At 52.2% G+C, this 22,536-nt stretch overlaps 1 protein-coding gene across 1 annotated transcript in view; it reads left to right on the forward strand.

The window, feature by feature from the left end:
• Positions 1-2,238: 2,238 nt before the first annotated feature.
• Col5a3 (collagen type V alpha 3 chain) overlaps positions 2,239-22,536 on the forward strand; it is a 54,759-nt gene continuing 34,461 nt past the window's right edge. Inside the window, exons 1-24 of the mRNA XM_050125516.1 lie at positions 2,239-2,407; positions 7,035-7,196; positions 7,290-7,479; positions 7,546-7,702; positions 8,541-8,645; positions 9,384-9,530; positions 12,584-12,697; positions 12,775-12,918; positions 15,262-15,309; positions 15,383-15,424; positions 16,045-16,107; positions 17,081-17,155; positions 17,246-17,329; positions 17,734-17,790; positions 17,883-17,936; positions 18,541-18,594; positions 19,250-19,303; positions 19,380-19,433; positions 19,569-19,622; positions 20,284-20,328; positions 20,452-20,505; positions 21,147-21,191; positions 21,273-21,326; positions 21,446-21,490. Of these exons, the coding sequence (XP_049981473.1) occupies positions 2,320-2,407; positions 7,035-7,196; positions 7,290-7,479; positions 7,546-7,702; positions 8,541-8,645; positions 9,384-9,530; positions 12,584-12,697; positions 12,775-12,918; positions 15,262-15,309; positions 15,383-15,424; positions 16,045-16,107; positions 17,081-17,155; positions 17,246-17,329; positions 17,734-17,790; positions 17,883-17,936; positions 18,541-18,594; positions 19,250-19,303; positions 19,380-19,433; positions 19,569-19,622; positions 20,284-20,328; positions 20,452-20,505; positions 21,147-21,191; positions 21,273-21,326; positions 21,446-21,490 (1,989 nt within the window). The 5' untranslated portion in view covers positions 2,239-2,319. The remainder of the gene's footprint in view (positions 2,408-7,034; positions 7,197-7,289; positions 7,480-7,545; positions 7,703-8,540; positions 8,646-9,383; positions 9,531-12,583; positions 12,698-12,774; positions 12,919-15,261; positions 15,310-15,382; positions 15,425-16,044; positions 16,108-17,080; positions 17,156-17,245; positions 17,330-17,733; positions 17,791-17,882; positions 17,937-18,540; positions 18,595-19,249; positions 19,304-19,379; positions 19,434-19,568; positions 19,623-20,283; positions 20,329-20,451; positions 20,506-21,146; positions 21,192-21,272; positions 21,327-21,445; positions 21,491-22,536) is intronic.

Genomic DNA, 22,536 nt, shown 5'->3' on the forward strand with positions numbered 1-22,536 from the left:
CTCTCTCTCTCTCTCTCTCTCTCTCTCTCTCTCTCTCTCTCTCTCTCTCTCTCACTGTCTCTGAAGGCAAAGGTCTAGTTGCTCAGGGGAAGAGAAAGAGAGTTCCCGGAAGTCTTCACTGACAAATGTCAGTCAGAGCAAGTGCAGACACAACTTGTGCACAGGCCTGGCTTTTGTCCCAGCATCCTCTCCCCTCAAAAAGTCAGTTGGATGTCAAGAAGTGAGACAGGGGTAGCCAGGTGTCTCAGTGGATAAAGGTTTCTGCTGCTAAGCCCAGTGACCTGAGTTCAATTCCAGGGACTTGCATGGTAGAAGAAGGGACAACTGACTCCCCCAAACTGTCTTTTAACTATCCTGGAGAGTTGTGACATAGAACGTGCATGCCCGTGCACACACGATGAATAAATAAATGTTGAAAAAAAGTTAGACTCCCGGAAGAACTTCCTAGCAAGGTGGCCAGGGCTAGGGACTTGTGATGACCTTTTATTTGGAAAAGCCTGGCTCTAGGGAGAGGAGATTCTCTCTTCTCCCTCTACAGTAGGGAACCCCATCTCTTCCAGCCACACAGAGCCCCACCCCTTCTCCCCAGGGACAGAGACTCTTTGTCTAAGGAACCCAGGCTGGGAGTGAGCTCTCTGGTCTGGCACCTCCCAGTTCCCTGTGAGTGGCACTTGGAAACAGGCTCATCTCTTAGGTTTTTCCCTGGGCGAATTCCCCTGACTCCTGCCTGTCTGAGCCAGTCAGCTGAGAGCAGAATGGGGTTGGGCACCCTGGGAAGTCTCATTTGATGAAGGTTTAGAATTGGGGTGGGTGTCTCCCTTGAATGATCTCAGGGTGAGGCAGAAGGAATGGAGGGATGGAAGCCAGTTTCTTTCTTTGGGGATTAAAAGCTTGCGGGACAGCCTGGGGTGGGGCTCAGTGGCAGGCTGTTCATATAGAAGCACTGGGTTCCATCCCCTCTCCATAAAGCGGAAAGAAAAATAGAGTTTGAGGGGGAGAGATGGCTCAGTCTCAAGTGTTTGCTGTATAAGCATAGGACCTGAATCCAAGGACCTGAGTTCAGATCCCCAGCACCCATAGAAAAACCGAAGTGCATCAGCCCATGCCTGGAATGCAATCCCTGTGGAGGGAGAGACAGGGAACTCACGGGGGTCAGTGGCCAGCCTAGCCTAGCCAAACTGGAGAACTCCAGGTTTGATGAAAAACCTTGCCACAAAAAGTAAGATGGAAGATGTTAGAGAAAGACGGCCAGCGTCTTCCGATCTCCAGATACTGTGTATATGTGGGCACACCCCCACCCCATGCACACACAAACACATGGATGTACACGGAAGTTGGATGGAAGGCTAGGCATGTGTTTGGAATCCATGGTGAGAGTTTAAGGATGGTACCAGGCATCCAATTCCAAATTCCAAGGTGCATGTGGACTAGTGGAGGGGTAGAGAGTAGCTAGGACAGTTTGGGGATCTGAGGTGAGGATTATGGAAGAACTGGAGTCCCGAAGGGCAGACTTTGGGGTGATGCTGGGAGCTCCCCCTTCCTTTGGGGACCTTGAGACAGAAAGAGGTATCTGATTCCATGTCTGAGGGGAGGCTGAAGGCTTGCTTTTATTTAAATATTTTCTGAGGCAGCTCTGGCTGTCTTGGTACTCACTTTGTAGACCAGGCTGACCTCGAACTCACAGAACTCCACCTGCCTTCTACCTCCCAAGTGCTGGGATTAAAGGTGTGTGCCACTACGTCTTTAGTTTAGTTGCTTTAATTTTTTGTGTCCAGGGTGTGAGAGTGTGGAAGTCAGAGGACAGCTCTTGAGAGTCAGTTCTCTCCATTATGTGGATTCCCGGACAGAGATCCTTAGTCTTAGTGGCAAGTGCTGCTCCCTACTGAGCTAACTCGCTAGCTCTGAGGCTGAAGGTTTGATCGCGCTGAAACAGCCTTTGAGAGCACGAGGCAAAGAGCCAGCCAAAGGCGAAGATTTAGCATTACTCTGGGACTCCCCCCGCCCCCACTCCGGGAGTCTAGGGCTGGTGGGCGTGACCCATCTTCCAAGTAGTGGAGTCCGACAAGAAGGGCCACAGATCTCAGCCAGCCAATCAGCGTGTGGCGCCCACTTCGCAAACTTTTTCCGTGCGGCTGTGGGTCTCCCCCGCCTGCCGCCCCGGCCCCGCCCGGCCAGGGCGCTAGAGTGCAGGGCGCGGCCAGGGCGGGGTCTCAAGCAGTCTTCTGCTGATCCTCACAGCCTCAGGGTGCCCAGAGTGACTGCTCCTCCGGAGCCCAGTCCACAACCCTCTTGGCCTAGGCGCACTGGGGCCCCGCTGGGATGAGAAACGGCCGGAGACTGAACCAGCTTCGGGCCGGCCTCTGCCTGCTCCTGGCCTCCCTGCAGCTCGTGTCCTGGACGCTGGCTGGTGAGGCGGGACGAAGGGCTGGAATGTCATTTGGGGGGCAAGGGAGACCCCAAGACGTGTGTACAAAGGAGAGATCGTTCGTAACGGGTGCCGTGGTGATATGGAGACCCTAGGGTCTAGTTCTCGCTGATGTGTGTTATGTGACACTGGGGAGGGGGCTGTTGCCAGGAAACGTGTGTCTGTGTTTCCGAGCTGGCGTGTGAAGATGAATGCTGCGGGCGTGGTGCAATCCCAACACTCCAGAGGAAAAGTCAGATGCATTGCTGATTCTAGACTAGTCTGGGCTACCTGAATTCAAGGGCATCTTTGGCTGCATAAGCAGACCCAGTCTCTAAAGAGGAACGGAGTGGGTCGGTGGAGCATAGGGCTGTAGCTCAGTTGGTAGACAGCTTTTCTAGCATGTACTAAGTTCAGGGGTCCATCCTCGGTACCAATAAAATCCAGCATAATGGTACATATGTACCCCAGGACTAGGAAGTTGAGGCCAGGTCGAGCTATATGAGAGCTTGCCTTTAAAAAAAAAAAAAAAACAACACTGTAATTTACAGAGGTTTGTGTGCACTTGGGGGTGAGGGTTGACTGGGATTGTGTAAATGTGGGTGACAGGGCAGTTCCTGTGTGCAGTCAGATGTGAGAGTTCAGCGTGGCTGTGGTGCTGTAACCCCCCCCCCCGGTCTGTTACATGAAATAGGGTCTCATGTAGCCAGGCTGTAGCCTTGAACTTCCAATCCTTCTACCTCTATCCTCCAGATGCTGGGATGGCAGGTTATGCAGTGCTGGGGATGGACTCCAGGGCCGCCAGCATGCTAGGCAAGCACTGTCTCAACCAAGTTTCACTCCTAAACCATGGGGATGATTTTTAGAGCAATCGTGTGTGTTACCGATGCGTTTATTTGTCTTTGGTTGGCTGTCGTTGGGATTTTGGGGTTTATATGATTGCATGTGGGAACATGAGTGACTGATTCTGAGGCTGGCAGTGAATGGAGTAGGCATATCAGGAACTCTATTTAAAATTATCTTTGTCTATCTATCATCTACCTATCATCTATCTATCTATCTATCTATCTATCTATCTATCTATCTATCTATCTATCAATCAATCATCTACCTATCATCTATCTATCTATCTATCTATCATCTATCTATCTATCTATCTATCTATCTATCTATCTATCTATCTATCATCATCATCATCATCATCATCATCATCATCTATCTCTGTATATGTGTGTATGCACCCTTGTGCCACAGAGTGTGTGTAGCTGAGATGATACTTTCGAGGGTCAGGTCTCCTTCCACCGTGTGGGTCCCTGGTATTGAGCTCAGGTCATTAGGCTTGGCGGCAAGCACCCCACCTCAGCCATCTCTCTGACCGTTTTGCACGTCTTTGCCCGAAATTGGCTCCCCTCCCCCACCTCCCCTCCCCCACCCCTTCTCCCTAGAGCCACAACATCAGCACCATGGACAGGGCCCTCGGGAGGGCGGCAGCGAGGGGCGAGGCGGGTGCGGCGAGGGACGGAGTGGGGCTGAGCGCCTGCGGGGGTGGTCAAGTGGAAGTTGCATCGCACCCCAGCTGCAAGATCCTGGGGTGATTTTTCCTGAAGAATTTCTCAGGGTCCCCAAGAGGGTCCCCAGGGCTAAGGGACGGGTGAGTCATCGCTGACGCATGCCCAGCTGTGAGCATCTGGCCTGGAGCCCCAACCACGCCTCTTAGGGTTCTGCGTGTGGCAATGGTCAGAGGACACGATGATTCTCCAAGTGATGGATGACCAGGGCTTCTGTGATCTAGATCATCTCCCAGAAGTAAAGGAAGATGCATTCTGTCCCTCAGAGGCCACCGGCATACACAGACCCCACGTTCCTAATTTCTGCTCAGTATAGGGAGGTTCCTGCCCATGTGGAGAACCCCGTGTTGGCCTATGCCCCATTCTCACGCTCTCACAACCTCAGGGTCATGTGACCTCAGAATACAAGACCCCTGGGACTCCAGGAATGTGCAACGCAGGCCACACCCAGGCAACCCCATCTGCCACCCGGACAGAAGATCACTCCTGTGTTTTCAGATTCTCACACATGCTTCCCCACGGTCCACAGGCGAATGCTGTCATCTTCCACAGCCAGCCGCCCACTCAGTAATTTGGTCAGATTTTCCCCTGCATGACGTGGGAGACATCTCCTTGGGGTTAATGGCTCCATCTCCTGTGGCAAGTCTGGCTTGTGGGGTATATGGTGTGGAAATCTTGCTGCCAGGGCCCCCACTCTTGCCGAACAATGGCATCAGGTTTAGAACTTTCTTTTTTACATTCATTTCGTGTGTGTGTGTGTGTGTGTGTGTGTGTGTGCGCGCGCGCGCGCGCGTGCGTGCATGCCACAGTACACATGTGGAGGTCAGACAGCTTGAAGGAGAGAACTGTCTCTCCTTCCACCACGTGGGTTCCTGGGATCAAATTCAGGTCATCAGGCCTGGCAGCAAGTACCTTCCCCTGCTAAGCCATCTCGTCAAGTCCTTAAACCTTTTTATCTAATTAACTGCGTATACCTCAACCAGTGGCAAGTCCCATGCTTGCAAAATTTTTCATGCATGAATTTTTGGGGAATTCCATCCATGATCCAGCCTGCTCCTTCTCTGCCCCTCCACATCTTACACTCTACCAGGCATTCCCTAGACGCCTGAACCAAGGCAGGGAGAGGGGTGTGTATGTGTATGTGTATGTGGGGGAGGGCTGGGAGGCTTCTGACCCCTCCTGCTGGCCCCACAGGCTCAATGGCTCTTGTGTGCCTCCTTGTCACGGAGCCATGCCAGGGAAAGGGCAGTTAGCTGCTGAAAGGTCATTGCAGCGAGGACTGGAGATTGAAGCAAGAGTGATTCCGGTTAGATGGCCGTAAGGACTTTTGAAATGGCAGTTCGCAGTGACCAAGGGGAGATCCTCTTTTCCTACTGCATAGGAATTGGAGTTTGTGCTAGGATACGGCTCAGCTGGTAGAGTATTCATCTAGCACGCACAAATCCCTGTGTTCCATCCCTGCTCTGTATAAATGGGTATGGCAGTGTGTGTCTGTCATCTTAGCACTGTGGAGGTGAGCGACAGAGGGTCGGGAGTTCAAGGCCAGCCCGGTTTTAAGGTAGGATCTCGGAAAACAAAAACAAACTGAGCTGGGCAGAGTGCTCTACTGGAGGATGTTGTGGATCTAAATCTTCCCAGGGGCTCCCAGTCTAGAGGGGACAGCTGGAATGATCCACTGGGGAATGACCCTTGTGGTTAGCAGAGCCTGAGAGCCCAAATTGAGCCCCAGGGGGGCTATAATCCAAATACCTCTTAATGACAGCCTGGCCACTGAAGAGACAATTACAGATGGGAGGGGGAGAGAGGGAGAGAGAGAAAGAGAGGACAGAGTACCAAGAAAGCAAGATTGATTGTTGATTGGTTCAGAATTGAGCCATGGATAGTGGGACAAAGAGAAGGTAGAACGGGCAGGGACAAGGGTGCAGGGATGGGAACAGAACTCCGCAGAGTTTGGGAGGCAAAGGGGGGGGGTTGGGATGGAGGTCTTCATCCAGGTCCCTTCCTCCCCAAGTCTGGTCCCCCAACTCAGTTTTCAGTGATGAAGTCAGCTGAGCCACCCTGGAGTGAGGTCATGGCAGATTCCTCAGAACCTGGCTCCTGCCAAGAGTCTGGGTCAGGGGGTTAGTGGGACAGTTTGCTAGGGGAGGGGACAGGCCAGGGGCTTTGGGCCCAGGGGAAGCCCTTACCCGCCCTACCCAAGCCATGTGGATCCAGTTAAGAGTGTTCAAGCTGTCTGGGCGGGGCTGCGAGGATGGCTTGGATTAGGGGCCTTTTGGGCCAGACCAATTCTTTCTTTTCTGGGATGAGAGAGGGGGAGGGTTATCAGAAATAGAAGTCAGAAGGAGGAGATGGGAAGATGATAAAACTGGTCCCAGGTGAGGCGGAGGAACAGGGAAAGATAAAGGAAGAGGTCAGCAGAAGTTAGATGAGGGAACGGATGGAGGATGCCAGGGGAGTTAGACAGGAGAATAGGAGGGAGAGGGCCGTGGCTGGGGATCCAAGGTAGGAGGCTATGGAGTCTAAGAAGAGTGCACCCCCACAAACACATCCTTTTTCCTCTTGTGGGTTTTCCCTAGCAAGGGGGCTCCATGCAGGGAAACTGCCCAAGGAGCCAGTGTGGGGGCGAAGGGAGAAGGGGAAGGCTTGGTTCTGGGGCTCCGGCCAGGAACCTTTGATTCATCATAGAACTAGGTCAGCTTTTTTTTTTCTCACCGAAAACTTAGGAGGAAAAAAAAAAACCAAACCAGAGTCAATAGACTGATGTAGCAGTAACATCTGTGGGGTAGTGGGTGAAGTGCTGCTGCTCCCTGGACTTGGGGGAGGAGGGAGCCCCCAAACTCTGACTAAGTCTTTTGGAGTTGAGAGTTTTGTTTGTTTCCATCCCAACTTTCAGATAAAGTCTTGTTAAGTTGCTCGGTGTGACCTTGAACACTCTGGCCGACCAGGTGGAGGTCCTCCTGCCTCAGCCTTCTGAGTAGCTCTCAGGATTGGGGGCTGTGCAGTCAGGTCTGACTCCTGGGCCAGTTCTGACCACGCCTCCTCACCCTGCCATCTCTCTACAGTGGAGCCTGTGGATGTTCTGAAAGTCTTGGGGGTGCACAGGAACCAAGCTGGGGTAGCTGAGGGGCCTGGCATGTGTCCCCAGAGAGCTCCACATGGCGACCGAGCATTCCGGGTAGACAAGTCCAGCCTGCTCAGTGTCCCCACGTGGCAGCTCTTTCCAGGTGAGTCAGGGCAGGAAGGCTAGGGTGGGGCCATCCTGGAAGGGTGAAGTCTCCCAGGTGGTCTAACTGCCCCCTTCTCCTCTGCCGGCAAAGATGGGCAATTTCCTGAGGACTTTTCGGTGCTGTTCACTGTGCGGGGCCAGCCAGCCAATCAGTCTGTCCTTCTGTCCATTTACGATGAGAAGGGCATCCGGCAGCTGGGGCTGACACTGGGGCCAGCTCTGGGTCTCCTTGGCGACTCCTTCAGGCCCTTCCCCGAGCAGGTCAACCTCATGGATGGCAGGTGAGTATGGGAAGGGGAAAGGGTACCCTGCAGAAATCCGTGCACTGAGACTCATTCCCCTTGCAGGTGGCACCGTGTGGCGGTCAGCTTGAGTGGTGACAAACTGACCCTGGTGACTGACTGTGAACCTCAGCCGCCCGTGTCTGGTCAGGGACCTCGGCTTATCCGCACAGATGGACTCACCATGATGGGAACCCAGGACAGCAGGGAGGAGACTTTTGAGGTATGGAGTTCAGTGGCAGGGGAAACTGAGGCAGAGGCTGGGGAAACTAGAAGAGAACAGAGAAGGAGAGAGCCCAGCTTCCACCTAGCCCCACAGAGCTGAGGGAAGGCAGCACTAGACCATTAGTAAATCAACAAGCGATCAGGTGGGGGCTGGAGAGTTGGCTCAGTGGTTAAGAGCATTGCCTGCTCTTCCAAAGGTCCTGAGTTCAATTCCCGGCAACCACATGGTGGCTCACAACCATCTGTAATGAGGTCTGGTGCCCTCTTCTGGCCTGCACGCATACACACAGACAGAATATTGTATACATAATAAATAAATAAGAAAAAAAAAAACAAGCGATCAGGTCACCATGTGACGTATACTTGGTCCCTGCTTGAGTAAGCGCTGGGACATGTCGCTGAGACCACCACATGATGCAGGGACCCATGGATCCAGGGATCCAGCATCCAGGGCATGGCTCAGTCAGTAAAGGTGCTTGCCGCCAAGCCTGTGGGCCTGAGTTCAAACCCGAAATTTGTGTGGTGGAAGGAGAGACCTCAATCCTGAAGGCTGTCTTCTCACCTCCACACGCGAGCTTCCTGGCTCACCTGTGCGTGTACGCATACATACTTTAAATAAATCAGTAATTTTAAAAGTTGGCAAGCTTAACTGTCACACTGGGTGTGTTTTGTCCTGTGGTGTCATGGATTTGGTGAGTTACAGGTGGAGGGGCTACAGGTTTCCCCTCCTTAGGGTGCCCTGGGTGGGAAGCTGAGGCTCCATGACAGGAAGGGGCAGAGAAAAGCTGGGGAGCATGGGCCAGGATCATCCTATGGTTCCTTTTCCTCCTGCGTAGGGAGACATCCAGGAGCTGCTGTTAATTGCAGACCCTCAGGCTGCCTTCCGGGCCTGTGAACACTACCTCCCTGACTGTGAAATCCCAGGTCCCCCAGCCACAGAGGTGAGTGAGGGGCTCCAGGTGGCAGGTGAGTCATACCTGGCTCTAGGTATCAAGAAAGAGTGGACTATGACCCAGAAACTGAGCTGAGCAACTTTAGACCCTGAACGCAGGACTAATTCCAGAAGATGAGTTTAACCGTAAGCCAGGTGTAGTGAGGCACACACGTCGCCTCGGTACTCAGGAGGCTGATGCCAGAGGACATGGAGGGCAACCTAGGCTAGGTAGTAGAACCCTGTCTCCAAAACAACAACAACAACAACAACAACAACAACAACAACAACAACAACAACAGAAAATCAGTCCAGGGATGGGGAAGATGGTTCAGTCAGGAAACCTGGCTCACTTTCGAACACCAGGACCTGTTTGGTTCTTAGAGTCTGCGCGGAAGAGCTGAACGTGGTGGCACTTGTAACGCTCATGCTGGGAAGGCAAAGGCAGGCAGACCCCTGGGGCTTGCTGGCCTGTCAGCCTGGCTTAACTGGTGAGCTCCAGGCCAGTGAAAAACTGTTTCCACAGCAATAACAAAGGTGCTGGTGCCTGAGGAATAACACCCAAAGCTGACCTCTGGCCTCTGTGTGCATGTACGCACACTTGAACACACTCCACACACACTCACACAAGTATACACACGCGTAGCTGAATGACAACTACGGACCGTGTCATGGCCCTCAGGGAGTCAGGCAATAGCATTTCCAATGGGGGGAGAGTCTCTAGTCCTGACTAGAACCCTTTCCTCAGGTCCCCAAGGATGAACCGGAAACAACCACCCCTCGTCGCAAGGGCAAAGGAAAGAAGAAGGGGCGGGGTCGAAAGGGGAAGGGAAGAAAGAAAAAGAACAAGGAGGCCTCAAGGCTGAGCCCAACCCCTGGTGCCCCCGAGAACCAGGTAAGAATCTGAGACCTCTCTCTCTTTGCTTCCTGATCACCCATCTCTGGTCCCTCATCTTTGTGTTGGTCCTCAGGGCCTGACACCTGAGGTCTGGTTCTCTCAGCCAAGGGTGATGCCAGGTCCTGCATCAGGGGCCCCCCCATGTCTATTCCAGTTGGGAGGAGCTGGAGGAGACACCTCTGAACACAAGAGCACCTGATGATGATGAGGTTCATGATGTGTTCTTAACAGTAGGGTGTTCATCAGGTGGGGTAACTGGTTACAGCTGCATGGTTATTGTGCCAGTGTGTGGGGTTCACTGCTGAGGGTCATTGGTGAGGGCTCCATCTGGGAACTCATCCTGAGACACTCCCATACTGATGTGGGAGTGTCATATATCAATCTGTTGATTTCATTGGTTAAGCAATAAAGAAACTCCTTGGCCCTGATAGGTTAAAACATAGGTGGGAGGAGTAAACAGAATAGGATGCTGGGAGGAAGAGGAAGTGAACTCAGACTCGAGAGCTCTGCTCTCTGGAGCAGAGAAGCCATGCTCCGCTCTCCCGGGCAGATGCACGCAATGAAGCTCCTCCGACCCAGGATGGACATAGGCTAGAATCTTCCCAGTAAGCGAACCTTGGGGTGCTTACACAGATGATTAGAAATGGGCTAAATTAATATGTGAGAATTAGCCTAGAAGAGGCTAGATAGAAATGGGTCAAGCAGTCTTAAATGAATACAGTTTGTGTGTTGTTATTTCGGGCATAAGCTAGCAGGCGGCTGGGGTGCTGGGGACGCAGCCCCGCTGCTCTTATTTCAACACCATACCCCATCAGGGAAGGTCATCCACTTTGAACTTTAATTTCAGGAGATACACACATGGAGCAGGGAGGGAGGAAGGGGACACCTGCCTCACCAACTAGAACAGCTCAGTCAGCCTGGAGGTCCATGGTGACAGATGTCACATCCTGATCACCCTCACTTCCTGAGGGTGCTGTTTAGTATTGCTGGTTGAGGAAGTGTTCACTGAGGTAACAGTAGGGAGCTCCTAATGGGAGGTCTCACTAGAAAGCTGTTGGTGTTTTGGTGGTCTTTGTTGGTGAACTTTCCTGGGAAGACATGGACAACAGATAGGGAACTAAGGACCAACTAAGGCACGATTCCACTCGGATCTAGTTTGGGGAACCAGTGAGTTGGCGGGGTGTACTTACAGAGCTAAGGTGAGGGTACACACAGGGGTGTGGCTGACCCTTGAGCGGTCACCCTAAGTGTGGATGCTTACTTTCCCCTTAGCTGCACAGCTGGAGTCCTCTTTCTTACACCCCAGTACTTTTTGCTTTCCAGAGATCAGGAGGCCATGTGCAGCCTGGGCAGAGTTACAGACAGTGGGGAGAGGGATATGGGGGAGAGTGGTTGGAATCTCTGATGAGGGGCCAGTGGCCTCCTCACCACCTCCCTCTGTAAGAGAGTGGCCACAGGCTGGGTCTTGAGGGTCTTTCATAGTCATGGTTGCTTTCCATGAAGATGGCAATAGCTATTAAGGATAGCCCTGGAGGACAACATTCTGTGCAGCCCCATTCCTATTGCTGCGCTAAAATATCCTGAGCAAGGGGCTGGAGAGATGGTGCAGCAGTCAGGAGCTCAAATATCCTGAGCAAGGGGCTGGGGAGAGGGTGCAGCAGTCAGGAGCTCTTTGCTGCTCTTGCATTGGAGACTGGGTTCAGTTCCAGATCCGTTTACTTGGACCCTGACAGCCTGTAGCTCCAGTTCCAAGGGATCTGATGCCCCTGTCAGTGATCTGCACTTGCAGAGCTCCAGTGAGTGCACACACACACACTTGAAAACAAAAGCAAAAGCCCCACATCTATCCTGGCCCAAAGCAACTTGGCAGAAAGAGGGGCTTATTTCATCTTACAGTCTCAGTCTGTTATTTTTGGGAAGTCGGAGCAGCAGCTTCAAGTGTTGCATCCACAGAGACAGCAGAGAGAGAATAAACCCATGAATTCTTGCTTGCTTGCTTGCTCTCAGCTAGCTTTTGCTTTTCTTATACTGTTCAGAACCCTTGCCTAGGAGGTGCCAGCCACAGTGGGCTGGGTCTTTCCACATCAGTTAACAATCAAGGCAGTTTCCCAGGGTCACGCCACCGGCCCACCTGATCTAGACAATGGCTCACAGAATATCTTTCCCAGGTGGTTTTAGGTTGGCTCAAGTTGACTTAGAAGGAATCAACACACTAGTTAAAGGTGAAGGGTTATTTGTTAAGGAGATTACTAGAAGACATGATGGGGTCACTGTTAGTGGAATAATTGATTGGGGACCCCAGAGAAGGCTCATTATTCCAGGGATCACTAAATAGTGATTTTTGTTGGATGAGTCCACTGGTTGGGGTCACAGTCGGATCCCTGGATGGGAGGGATCTGTTTGGAGCCTTTGGTGGGAATCATGAAGACGGGGCTCACTTAGCAGTCACTGGTCCTTGGAATAATTTTGGTTAATTTTGTAGGTTATTGACAGGTGGGTCCAAAGTCATTGGTTGGGTCACTGCTTGAAGTCCTTGGTTGGAGGGGTTGGTCACTGACTGTTAGCTACGTGTTGGTTCCAGATCTTTCCGTTCCACATGAATTCCAAGAGTAACATGCCCTCGTCAGCCCCTGATTCTGACCTACAGCCCGTGGCTTTCCTTCTCTGCCTTGACCCAGTTCTTCTGCAGCTGTCCAGGCTGGAGGAGCTGCAGCCTGGCTGGCTGACTGCTGAGCTGTCCTGAGAGAGGACATGTGAGGTTGGGCTTCCGGGAGTCTGGCCCTGAGTGCTGGCTCTTGACTTTAATCACTGGGCCCTGGAGCCAATCCAGTTCTGCTCCCAGGCCTGAGAGACTTGGCCCTGTTCTGTTCCTCTGTAGCTGGTTCCGCCTCTGGCTGCCTTGGACCAGTTGTGCAGGGCACTTGCCCTTCTCCCCTCCCCCTCCACCATCGGTGGGAAGCAACACTGAGGGAGAGACTTGGCTCTTCTTTTGTCTCCTTGTCGTGATTGTCCTTGCTCCACATCTGACACTCCTTCCATGCCTGCTGCAGACTCTCCTCCATACCCCTGAGACAGAGAAGCCAGTTCCCCACCGGCCTCCGACTCCCACTCCCTTGGCCATCACCACCACTGTGACTACTGGACAAAATGCCACTGTCTTGCAGGTTGGTGGGGGAGTTGATGGTGCTGGGCCAGGGCGCGGGGTGGTGAAGGTGATGACAGTTCTCAATATCCTTAGCAGGAGTTTGACTCTGATGCTGAAACTGAGCTGTGGACTCCAGAGATTGAGGCTACTGAAGAGGATGAAGAAGGGGGTGACCCCACCATGGGCCCCAAGTTCCGGGCAGCAGAGCAGCCTTTACAGACTGAGTTCCAGATCTTTCCTGTGAGTCTAGAGGGGTTGGATCAGGAGATGGATGTGAATACCCGCTTTCTCTTGACTGTGTCTGTCTTGTGTCAGCAGCTTTTGCGTGACCCTGGTGCAGTTGCAATTGAAAATGTTTACCAAGCACTCAACTGTGTGACAGAGACCAGTGCTGCAACTGGTTCTTTTAGTCTAAACAGGATGAGAAGCCACTTGACTTCCAGTGGAACCCTACTTCTAGCTCCCTGAGCCCCCTGCCTGCTGAGTGGACAGTAGAGGGAGCCAGAGAGTCAGCGGGGAAACAGTGTTAGCAAGAATACTTGGCTCTTGTTGCTGAAGGGCTTGTATTGGTTAACAACGCCACCTCAACAGGCTCGTGGAAGACACAAGCCTCTGGGAAGGTCTGTGAGGCATTATCTAGACTAGATTAAATGAGGGATGACCCACCCTAAATGTGGGTGGCGCCAGCTCTGGGTCTCCTACTGAATTGAAAGGAGGAAGGGAGCGAGTACCAGTACTCAGGCTCTTGCCTTGCTTCATGGCTGTGGCTACAACATGACTAGCTGCCTCATGACGCCTTCCATGCTGTGATGATGTTTCCCCTCAAAGGTTAAGCGGAAGCAAGCCCTTCCACCATTAGGTTGCTTCTTGTCTAGTTTTTTTTTTTTTTTTTTTTTTTNTTTTTTTTTTTTTTTTTTGACTCAGCAAGGGAAGTAGTGCAGGAAGCAGAGAAAGGCAGCTGTGTGGCGGGACATCAAGTGAGCTTCAGGACAAAGTAGAGAGCCGACTACCTCTGGGGTTCTTGAATTTGTAATGTTTGACATTCAAGTAAGATTTCAAACCAGGGATGACTAGAAGATTCTAGAGCTCAGGGGAGCCCATCTAGGTTGGGGGGAAAGGCTTGGGATGTCTCCTGAGCACAGAGATAGTGTCTAAGTCAAAGCCTTGGGTGGAAGTGTCTAGAGGGGCAGGCTGGTTCTCCTTGGTGCTGGCGGAGTAGGAGTTGGAGCTGAGACCAACGCTGACTTCTTGACTTCTTATCCTGTTTGTTACTCAGCTTGGCGCAGTGACAAAATACTTGATAGAAACAACTGGTGGGAGGAGAGGACTGTTTGGCTCACATTTCAGAGGGATCGGTCCACAGTTGCTGGGTCTCATGCTTTTGAGGAGAGCATCATAGAGATGGCAGGATGTGGTGGAGGGGGACATCATAGAGATGGCAGGATGTGGTGGAGGGGGGCATCATAGAAATGGCAGGATGTGGTGGAGGGCAGCTTCATAGAGATGGAGGATGCGGTGGAGGGGGGCATCACAGAGATGGAGGATGTGGTGGAGGGGGGCATCATAGAGATGGAGGATGTGGTGGAGGGGTTCAGTTCCTGGAGAAGGGGATGCAGTAACTGGGGAATGCTGATTCTCTGCTGGCTTTCTTCTTCCCCCTGGATGCCTCCCTCAGTGCATTCTCTCTGGAAACACCCGGACACACCCACAGTAGTATCTCACCAATCTCCTAGGTGGTTTCAGTTTGTTGTTGTTTTTAATTATTTTATTTTTATTATTTTTGAGACAGGGTTTCTCTGTAGCTTTGGACCTTGTCCTAGAATTCATTCTGTAGATCAGGCTGGTCTCAAGCTCACAGAGATCCACCTGTCTCTGCCTCCTGAGTGCTGCGACTAAAGGTGTGCACCACCACCGCCTGGCTTTTTTTAATTTAATTTTATTTTTGAGAAGAGTCTTATTATATAGCCCTGGTTATCCTGCAATGTGCTATGTAGACCCAAATGCCCTCAAACGTCCAGAGAGCCACCTGCCTCTGGCACAGGCATGCCAAGCGACTTGTTTTAGATGGGTCTAGAGCCTGTTGTGGTGACAATGTTCCCCATCACATCCACCTCCAGCCGCAAGTGCTGGGATTAAAGCGTTTGCCACCACACCTGGCCTCTCAGAGGCAATTTCAAATCCTGTTGCCTTTGGTGGTGCACACCTTTAATCCCAGCACTCGGGAGGCAGAGGCAGGCAGATCTCTGAGTTCGAGGCCAGCCTGGTCTACAGAGTGAGATCCGTGATAGCCAGGGCTATACAGAGAAGCCCTGTCAAACGCAATGAATATAAGTCATCATGTGTGTCAAGTGTTGTAACTCACTTGCCATACGGGTGTCACACACTCACTGACTCCATGAATTACCTGTGGGTGGCCACAGGGTTGAGCAAGGTGCCAGCCTCACTGGGGAAGAGGCCGAGCCATGTGATAAGGATCTTTGGAGTTGATGCCCTTCACCTGGGCAACTTTCAGAAGACAGTTGTCTCCTTCCACATAGGAGTCAGGGGTTGGATTCACATCTCCTTTCTGCCCACTGTCCCCAGGGTGCTGGAGAAAAGGGAGAAAAAGGAGAGCCTGCGAGAATAGAGCGGGTAAGAGGATGGGAGGAGGAGGAGGTTGGGGGGGCCTCATGAGAACAGGGTTCACACTTATTTTTCCCTCCAGGGACAGCAGTTCGAGGGACCAGCAGGAGCCCCAGGACCCCGGGTGAGTACTGGTCCTAGTCCCACCCCCTTTCTTCTGGAGCCCATGTACAAATCAGCTGCGTGGCTAGAAGCTATGTAGCTGCTCTCACTCTCTTCTGTCTTACTCTTTATAAAGCCCAGGCTGAGCTCAATCTCACTATGTAGCCCAGACTGCATTCCCGCCCCCACCTTTTAGGTTTTCAAGACAGGGTTTCTTTGTAGCTTTGGAGCCTGTCCTGGAACTCATTCTGTAGACCAGGCTAGCCTCGAACTCACAGAGATCCTCCTGCCTCTGCCTCCTGAGTGCTGGGATTAAAGTTGTGTGCCACCACTGCCTGACTGTAATCCATCTCTTGATCTTCCGGCCTCAGCCTCCTGTGCTGGGATTATAGGTGTGCACAGAGAGCACTTAGATTATAGTGTTGTCTGGAGGTCATTGGATAGTCAGCACCAAATGATATGTCAAAAAGACACCTAGGGTGTGAAGTTGAGGGTGGTCCAGGTCACAGACCATGGGGGAGCTGGCTAAAAGGCAGAGAGTGCAGGGAAGTCTGCCTGAGGTCAAAGTTACAAGGTGGGTAAGAAGCCAGCCAAGCTCAAATTTTATATCTCCTGAGACTTCTTTTTTCTCTGTCTTCACAGGGAATATCTGGTCCTTCAGGTCCTCCTGGCCCTCCAGGATTCCCTGGGGACCGAGGTCTACCGGTAAGAGACTCCCCACTGAGTGCACCCCTTTGCAGGGGTGGGGCTTCAGGTTGGGAGTGTGAAGATTTGAACGTGTGGGTGTGGGGGCTGGAATCAGGAGCACTGTCCCTGAAGTGATTCTGACCCCATCTGTGAACCTTCTCTCTCACCTTCTACTGGTTACTGGGAACTATCCCACTTTTCTCCTCACGCCTGTTTTGTGTGTCTTTAAATATTTTATGACGTTTTAATTTATCTTTGTGTGTGTGTGTGTGTGTGTGCGCGTGCGTGCGCGCGCACACGCGCGCGCACACACAAGACGGGTGGTGGCAGTTACCCTGGCACCTGAGTGGAGGTCAGAGGACACCTTGCAGAAGTCAGTTCTCTCCTTCCACCATGTGGATCCCAGGGATCAAATCAGGCCACCAGGAGGCATGGCATGTGCCCTGGCCTGCTGAGCTGTCTTGCTAAAGCTCTCCTTATTTATGTCTGTATGTGTGCGTGCATGTGTGTGCACGTGCAAGTGAGTGAATGTCTATGAATATGTGTGTGCATGTGTGCTCATACCTGTGCACGTCCAGAGACCGGAGGGAGCTTTGGATCTCTGAAAACTGTGTTGCATTCCTTTGAGGGATGCTTGGCTTGCCACTTGGGCGCTAGGATCCGAACTCCAGTCCTCACGATCATACATCAAGGGCTCCTAACTGCTGAGTCATCCCTCCAGCCTCCATGAGTGCACACCTGTCTCCTATATCCGTGTCTGTCTCCCTTGTTCACCCATTTCTGCCGTTCTCCCCCATCTCTCTCACGTCACCTTTGTCGCTGTCTCCCTCTTTCAGCCCCCTTCTCTCTTCCTCCTCAGATTCTTTCTCTCTCTCTCACTGTTCCCCTCTCCCTGTCTTCTTTGGGTCTCTCCCTCTCTCTCCCCTCTCCTTTTCTGTCTCCCACCCCCACCTCAGTTCCGTTCATCCCTCTGTCTCCCTCCCTCTCTCAGGGTCCTGCTGGCCTCCCAGGAATTCCAGGTGTTGATGGAATCCGGGGTCTACCTGGCACCGTAATTATGATGCCGGTAAGGAAGGGGGTGCCCCGTGCTTGGGGAGTGGAGTTCTGGCCAGGTGCCTTTCTCTGGACCTCGGCTCACTATCTGGTTGCTCCTCAGTTCCCTTTGATGAGCAGCTCGTCGAAAGGCCCCCCAGTGTCCTTCCAGCAGGCCCAGGCGCAGGCAATACTGCAGCAGGCTCAGGTGAGTGTGCCATGTGGCAGAAATAAAGGTTCATGCAGGCCTGCTCGGGATACAGAGGACCTCTTTCCCGAAGATGCTTGCTGTGAGTTTCTGTTGTTATGGTGAAATCCTGAGCCTGGGTGGTTTATGAAGAACAGCTGATTCAGGCTTATGATTCCCAGAGCAGAACTCTGCTCTTGGTTGAGTGCATTGTAAATGTTCTAGGATGAGACTGATTGCCATTATGGGGACCCCACCCCTCTGATTTCATACAATTTCAATCTTCCAAAAGGCCCCCCTCAAAGTGTTATCAACATATGAACTGGGGGACAAATTTGCAACCTGCGAATGGGGGAGGCTCGCTCTAACTATGGCAGTGATTCTGTGGTCTAGTGGGGGACTCCCGCTTCTGTCTGTCTTTCCAGCTCTCCATGAAGGGACCCCCTGGTCCAGTGGGACTCACTGGGCGCCCAGGCCCTGTGGTGAGTAAGGGGTCTGCATTGGGAAGAGGGATGCACCCATGCCAGACAGCCACCTTGCTCAAGCCGTGTTCCTCCATCTCTTGTCCCCCAAGGGCCTTCCTGGATATCCAGGTCTGAAAGGAGAATCAGGAGAAGTAGGGCCACAGGTGAGATTGGAGGGATGTGAGGGGTGGGGGATGAATTAGACAGGAAAAACTTCCTCCTAAGGATATAGGATAAAATGCTGGTTGAAGAAAATAACAAAAGGAATAAAAATATACCTTTGAAATTATTGCCCTTCCTAGCGAATGATTTAAAATAGGTCCTGAGCTAGAGGTTGGGGCTCAGCTGGGAAAGCACTTGTCTAGCATACATGAAACCCTGGGTTACAGCCTCAGCACCAAGTAAACCAGGTGCGGAGGTGTGCAGCTGTCATCCCAGCCCTGGGGTGGGGGGCGGGATAAGGGTGGGGGGTGAAGATTCAGAGGATCAGGTGGTCAAGGTCAACCTCAGTTACTTAGACAGTTGGAGGCCTGACTGGGCTTTCTGAGACCCTGTCTCAAGAATAAATAAAACAAACTGGGTGTGGTCGTATATACCTTTAATCCCAGCATTCAGTAGGCAGAAGCAGGCAAATCTCTGTGAATTCAAGGCCAGCCTGGTCTATATAGTGAGTTCTAGGTCCACCAGAGTCACATGGTGTGAAACACTGTCTCAAAAAAAAATCATAAGCCTTCCTTTTTAATCCTTTCTTCTTATTTCCCACCATAGGGTCCCCGAGGATTACAGGGCCCTCCTGGGCCTCCTGGCCGGGAAGGCAAGACAGTGAGTAACTTCTAAGTTCTTAAATTGTGCTTTCTCACCCTCTGAGTCTTCCCCTGTTATCAGAGCGTTGAAGGCAGGCAGTTCGCGGAGAAGGATTTGGCACGTCATAGCTTCTAGTGGACCTGAGAACAGGCGAAATGCTTGGTCTGGGGTCTGAGGTGTAGGCGGGATCAGCTTGAGGAGCACAGCATATAAAAAGATACCTGTAACCCTAGGACTGGGGATGCGAGGCAGGAGAGTCAGAAGTTCAAGGTCACCCTTGAACTTCTACAGAAGGTGAGGTGCTTACTGCCAGGTCTAGTGACCAGAGCTCAATCCTGAGACTCACCTGGTGGGAGGAGAGAACCGACTTCTGAAAGTTGTCCTCTGACCTCCACATGTGAGCCACTTGTGAGTGTGTGCTCGCTCAAACACAGATAGTAACAAACACAAACAAATAATAAGTGCTTTTAAATGAAAACACTAGCCCGGTGTGGTGGCACATGACTTTACCCCAGCACAGTGAGTACCAGGCCAACCGGGGCGACACAGTGAGAGCCTACCTCAACAAAAACAAAACAAAACCAGAAAGGGAAAGTCCCCCTGGGAAAGGGGTCAGGGAAAGGCAATACACACCTGTCATTTGTCCTTGACTTTGGCCTCACTTTCTTCATAGGGCCGAGCTGGAGCAGATGGGGCTCGGGGTCTCCCAGGAGACACAGGACCTAAGGTGGGTGATGGGGCCAGGTTGAGGGTGGAGGGTGTCAGGATCAAGGGTTCAAGGCAGCTGCTGGCTCTTCCCACAGGGTGACCGGGGCTTCGATGGCCTTCCAGGGCTGCCTGGTGAGAAGGGCCAGAGGGTGAGTATGTGAGGGGCCCCTCCCATATCCATGCCCTTGTCCCACACCGGAGCTTCACACCCTGTCCCCACACTGCACTGAGTGGTTCCTGCATGTGCTAATCCATTCCAATGTCCTCCCTCTCCTCTGCTCTAGGGTGACTTTGGACATGTAGGGCAACCTGGTCCCCCAGGAGAGGACGGCGAGAAGGTAAAGTTGGAGGAAGGTTTAGGAATAAGGCTGGTTTGGAGGTTCAGAAACCTGAGGAACAAGGGCTTGGGTGATGGCTCAGCAGGAGAGCTCTTGCCTAGAATCCCTCAGCATGCTGGGAAAATGGCTCATTGGTAGAACCCTAGGATAGAATCCTTCAGTGAGATGCTGGGGTGTGTGGCTCAGTGGTGGATCCCCTGCCTAGAATCCCCCAGTGAGGGCCTGGGGTGTGGCTCAGTGGTGGAGCCCCTGCCTAGAGTCCTCCAGTGAGGGGCTGGGGTGTGGCTCAGTGGTAGAGTCCCTGCCTAGAATTCCCCAGTGAGGGGCTGGGACCATGGCTCAGTGGTGGAGCATTTGCCTGCCTACTGTATATGAAGCCCTGACTTCCATTCTTATTATTAAAAAAAAACAAAAAAACAATTAAACAGAAACAGACTAAATGGTATCTGGGGACTGACTGGGGCCTGTTGGAGGAGCAGGGAGCCCCAGCGACCTCTGCAGGTCAGCTTTGGCGCTGAGAGCTAGCTTTAGGGTTAGGATGTGGGGTGGTAAGTTGAGGCCTCGCGTCTGTGAGTTCAGTCTGCCGAAATATGGAGACATCAGACTGACTCTGAAAGGGGCTGTACTTCCCCATTCCGAATAATGATGACACTTTCCACAGGGCCTGCAAGGACCTCCAGGGCCCACCGGCCAGGCTGGAGAGCCGGTGAGTATTGGGAGACCCCAGACTCCTTTGCCTGTGGAGGGGAAGGGAGGAATTCCTGTGGGCCATGAAAGTTTTAAGAGTATATACCTCTGATGCTGGGATTATGTGACCCCTTCCTTGCAGGGTCCCCGAGGTCTGATTGGCCCCAGAGGCCTCCCTGGACCCCTGGGACGCCCGGTGAGAATCTTGCTAGTTCTCTGCTCCCTGTCTGTTTTTTACTTACCCATCTTCCCTTTGTACCACCACCCATATTTGTGGTGTGTGTGAGTGTGTACGCGTGTGTGTTCGCAAGGCCCACATGTGGAGGTCAGGTCCTCTTCCTTCACTGTGTGGGTCCCTGGAATCAAACCCAGGTCATCAGACTTGGAAGCAGTGCCTCTACCTGGATCACTGATGATCTCTTCCCTCTCTCCCTCTTTTCCTTTCTGTGTACGATGTGCACAGTCCTGTGCGTGAGTGTGATAGCCTGCACCACAATGCAAATGAAGTATGACAGTCTGAGGATGGTTAGGAGCTGGTGTTTTTTCACCGGTCTGCGGGCTTTCTGTGGTTTTTCTACTGTGTCCTTGGGGATAGCTGGCCTGCAAGTTTCTCATCTCCCTGCAGGGGATTACAAAAGCTAATGCTACCTGTCAGGCTATTACATGGGTCTGGGAATTTGAACTCAGACCCTCTTGCTCATACAGCAAGTGCCTTTACCCACTGAGCCATCTCCCTAGCCGGAATAGTCTTTCTGTTGCCTGCTGTTTCCTTTCCGACGTGTTTCTTAGTTGCTTGTACCCAGACCCTGATCCGTCCTGCATTCTCCAACCTCACAGGGTGTGACCGGAAGTGACGGTGCACCAGGTGCCAAAGGCAATGTGGTAAGCGTTCCTCGCTCTTTTATGTGATCTTCCACACCCTGACCCCTCCTGGCTTCACTGAACCCACCACTCTCCCCACAGGGTCCTCCTGGAGAACCAGGTCCCCCAGGACAGCAAGGAAACCATGGCTCCCAGGTTCAAGACCTCTGTCCTGACAATGGGGGTGTGGTGGTCGGTTAAGCCACAGTCCTCCTCCGCCCAGTTTTGCTACCCATCTCTCTTCTCATGATTTCCTCACCCTCTTTTTATCCCAGGGGATTCCAGGACCTCAGGGGCCCATTGGCATTCCTGGGGAAAAGGTAAGTGGCTTTTCCCATGTCGTCGGGAGAAGCTTCTCTCAAGGGCCCCTTTGAGGGACTTCCTGCTGGTGAATAGTCATATTCCAGAAGCCAGCCCAGAGTGACAGAGTGGCATTGTTGGGGGAGGGTTTCCAGGAAAATCTCACCAAGGCTGGCAGACAGAGGAGCCACTGTTAGCACAGAAGCCCTCACAGAAGGGACTCCCAAGATGCCAAGGCAAGACAGCCCTTCCTAGGGACAGGAGTGCTCTGTCTTTGTCTCTCTGCACATCTGTGGCTTGCTTCCCTGGCAGATACACTTGTGTGCATAAGTGTGTGTCTGTGTTAGTGTGTGCACGCTCACACATGTGCGCGAGTGTACCTGTGTGTGTGTATGGGTGTATGTATGTGTGGTGTATGTGTGTGTATATGTGTGTGTATGTGTGTATGTATGTGTGTGGTGTATGTGTGTGTATATGTGTGTATGTGTGTGTATGTGTGGTGTATGTGTGTATGTATGTTTGTGTGGTGTATGTGTGTGTATGTATGTGTGTGTATCTGTGTATGTGTGTATGTATGTATGTGTGATGTATGTGTGTATTGTGTGTGTATCTGTGTATGTGTATCCATCCTAGTTTGCTTCTCTGTTGCTACACTGAAGCAATGACTTGAGGATCAGTGGGCTCATTTGACTTACGCTCCCATGGGATTGCGGGAAGTCAAGGCAGGAATCTGGAGGCAGGAACTGAAGCAGAAGCCACAGAGGGGAGAACTGCTTATTAGCTCTGCTCAGCCTCCTTACGCAACCCAGGACGCCTGCTCAGGGTGATACCACCCGTGATGGGCTGGACTCTTCCACATCAATCATTAATCAGGAAAATGACCCACTTCCTGCAAACATCTGATAGGGTGCGATGTGGACACAGCTCAGCAAAGCCAATCAGATCCTTCCAGGAATTTAGAAACGAGGCATGGAACCCAGAAGCCTCTTGTTTCTTTTTTTCTTTTTCTCTCTTTTCCTCCTCCTTCTCCTCCTTCTCCTCCTCCCCCCCCTCCTCCTCCTCCTCC

Source organism: Alexandromys fortis, unplaced genomic scaffold, assembly GCF_014885135.2.
Source record: "Alexandromys fortis isolate MF-2015 unplaced genomic scaffold, M_Fortis_MF-2015_v1.1 scaffold_242, whole genome shotgun sequence".
Lineage (NCBI taxonomy): Eukaryota > Metazoa > Chordata > Mammalia > Rodentia > Cricetidae > Alexandromys > Alexandromys fortis.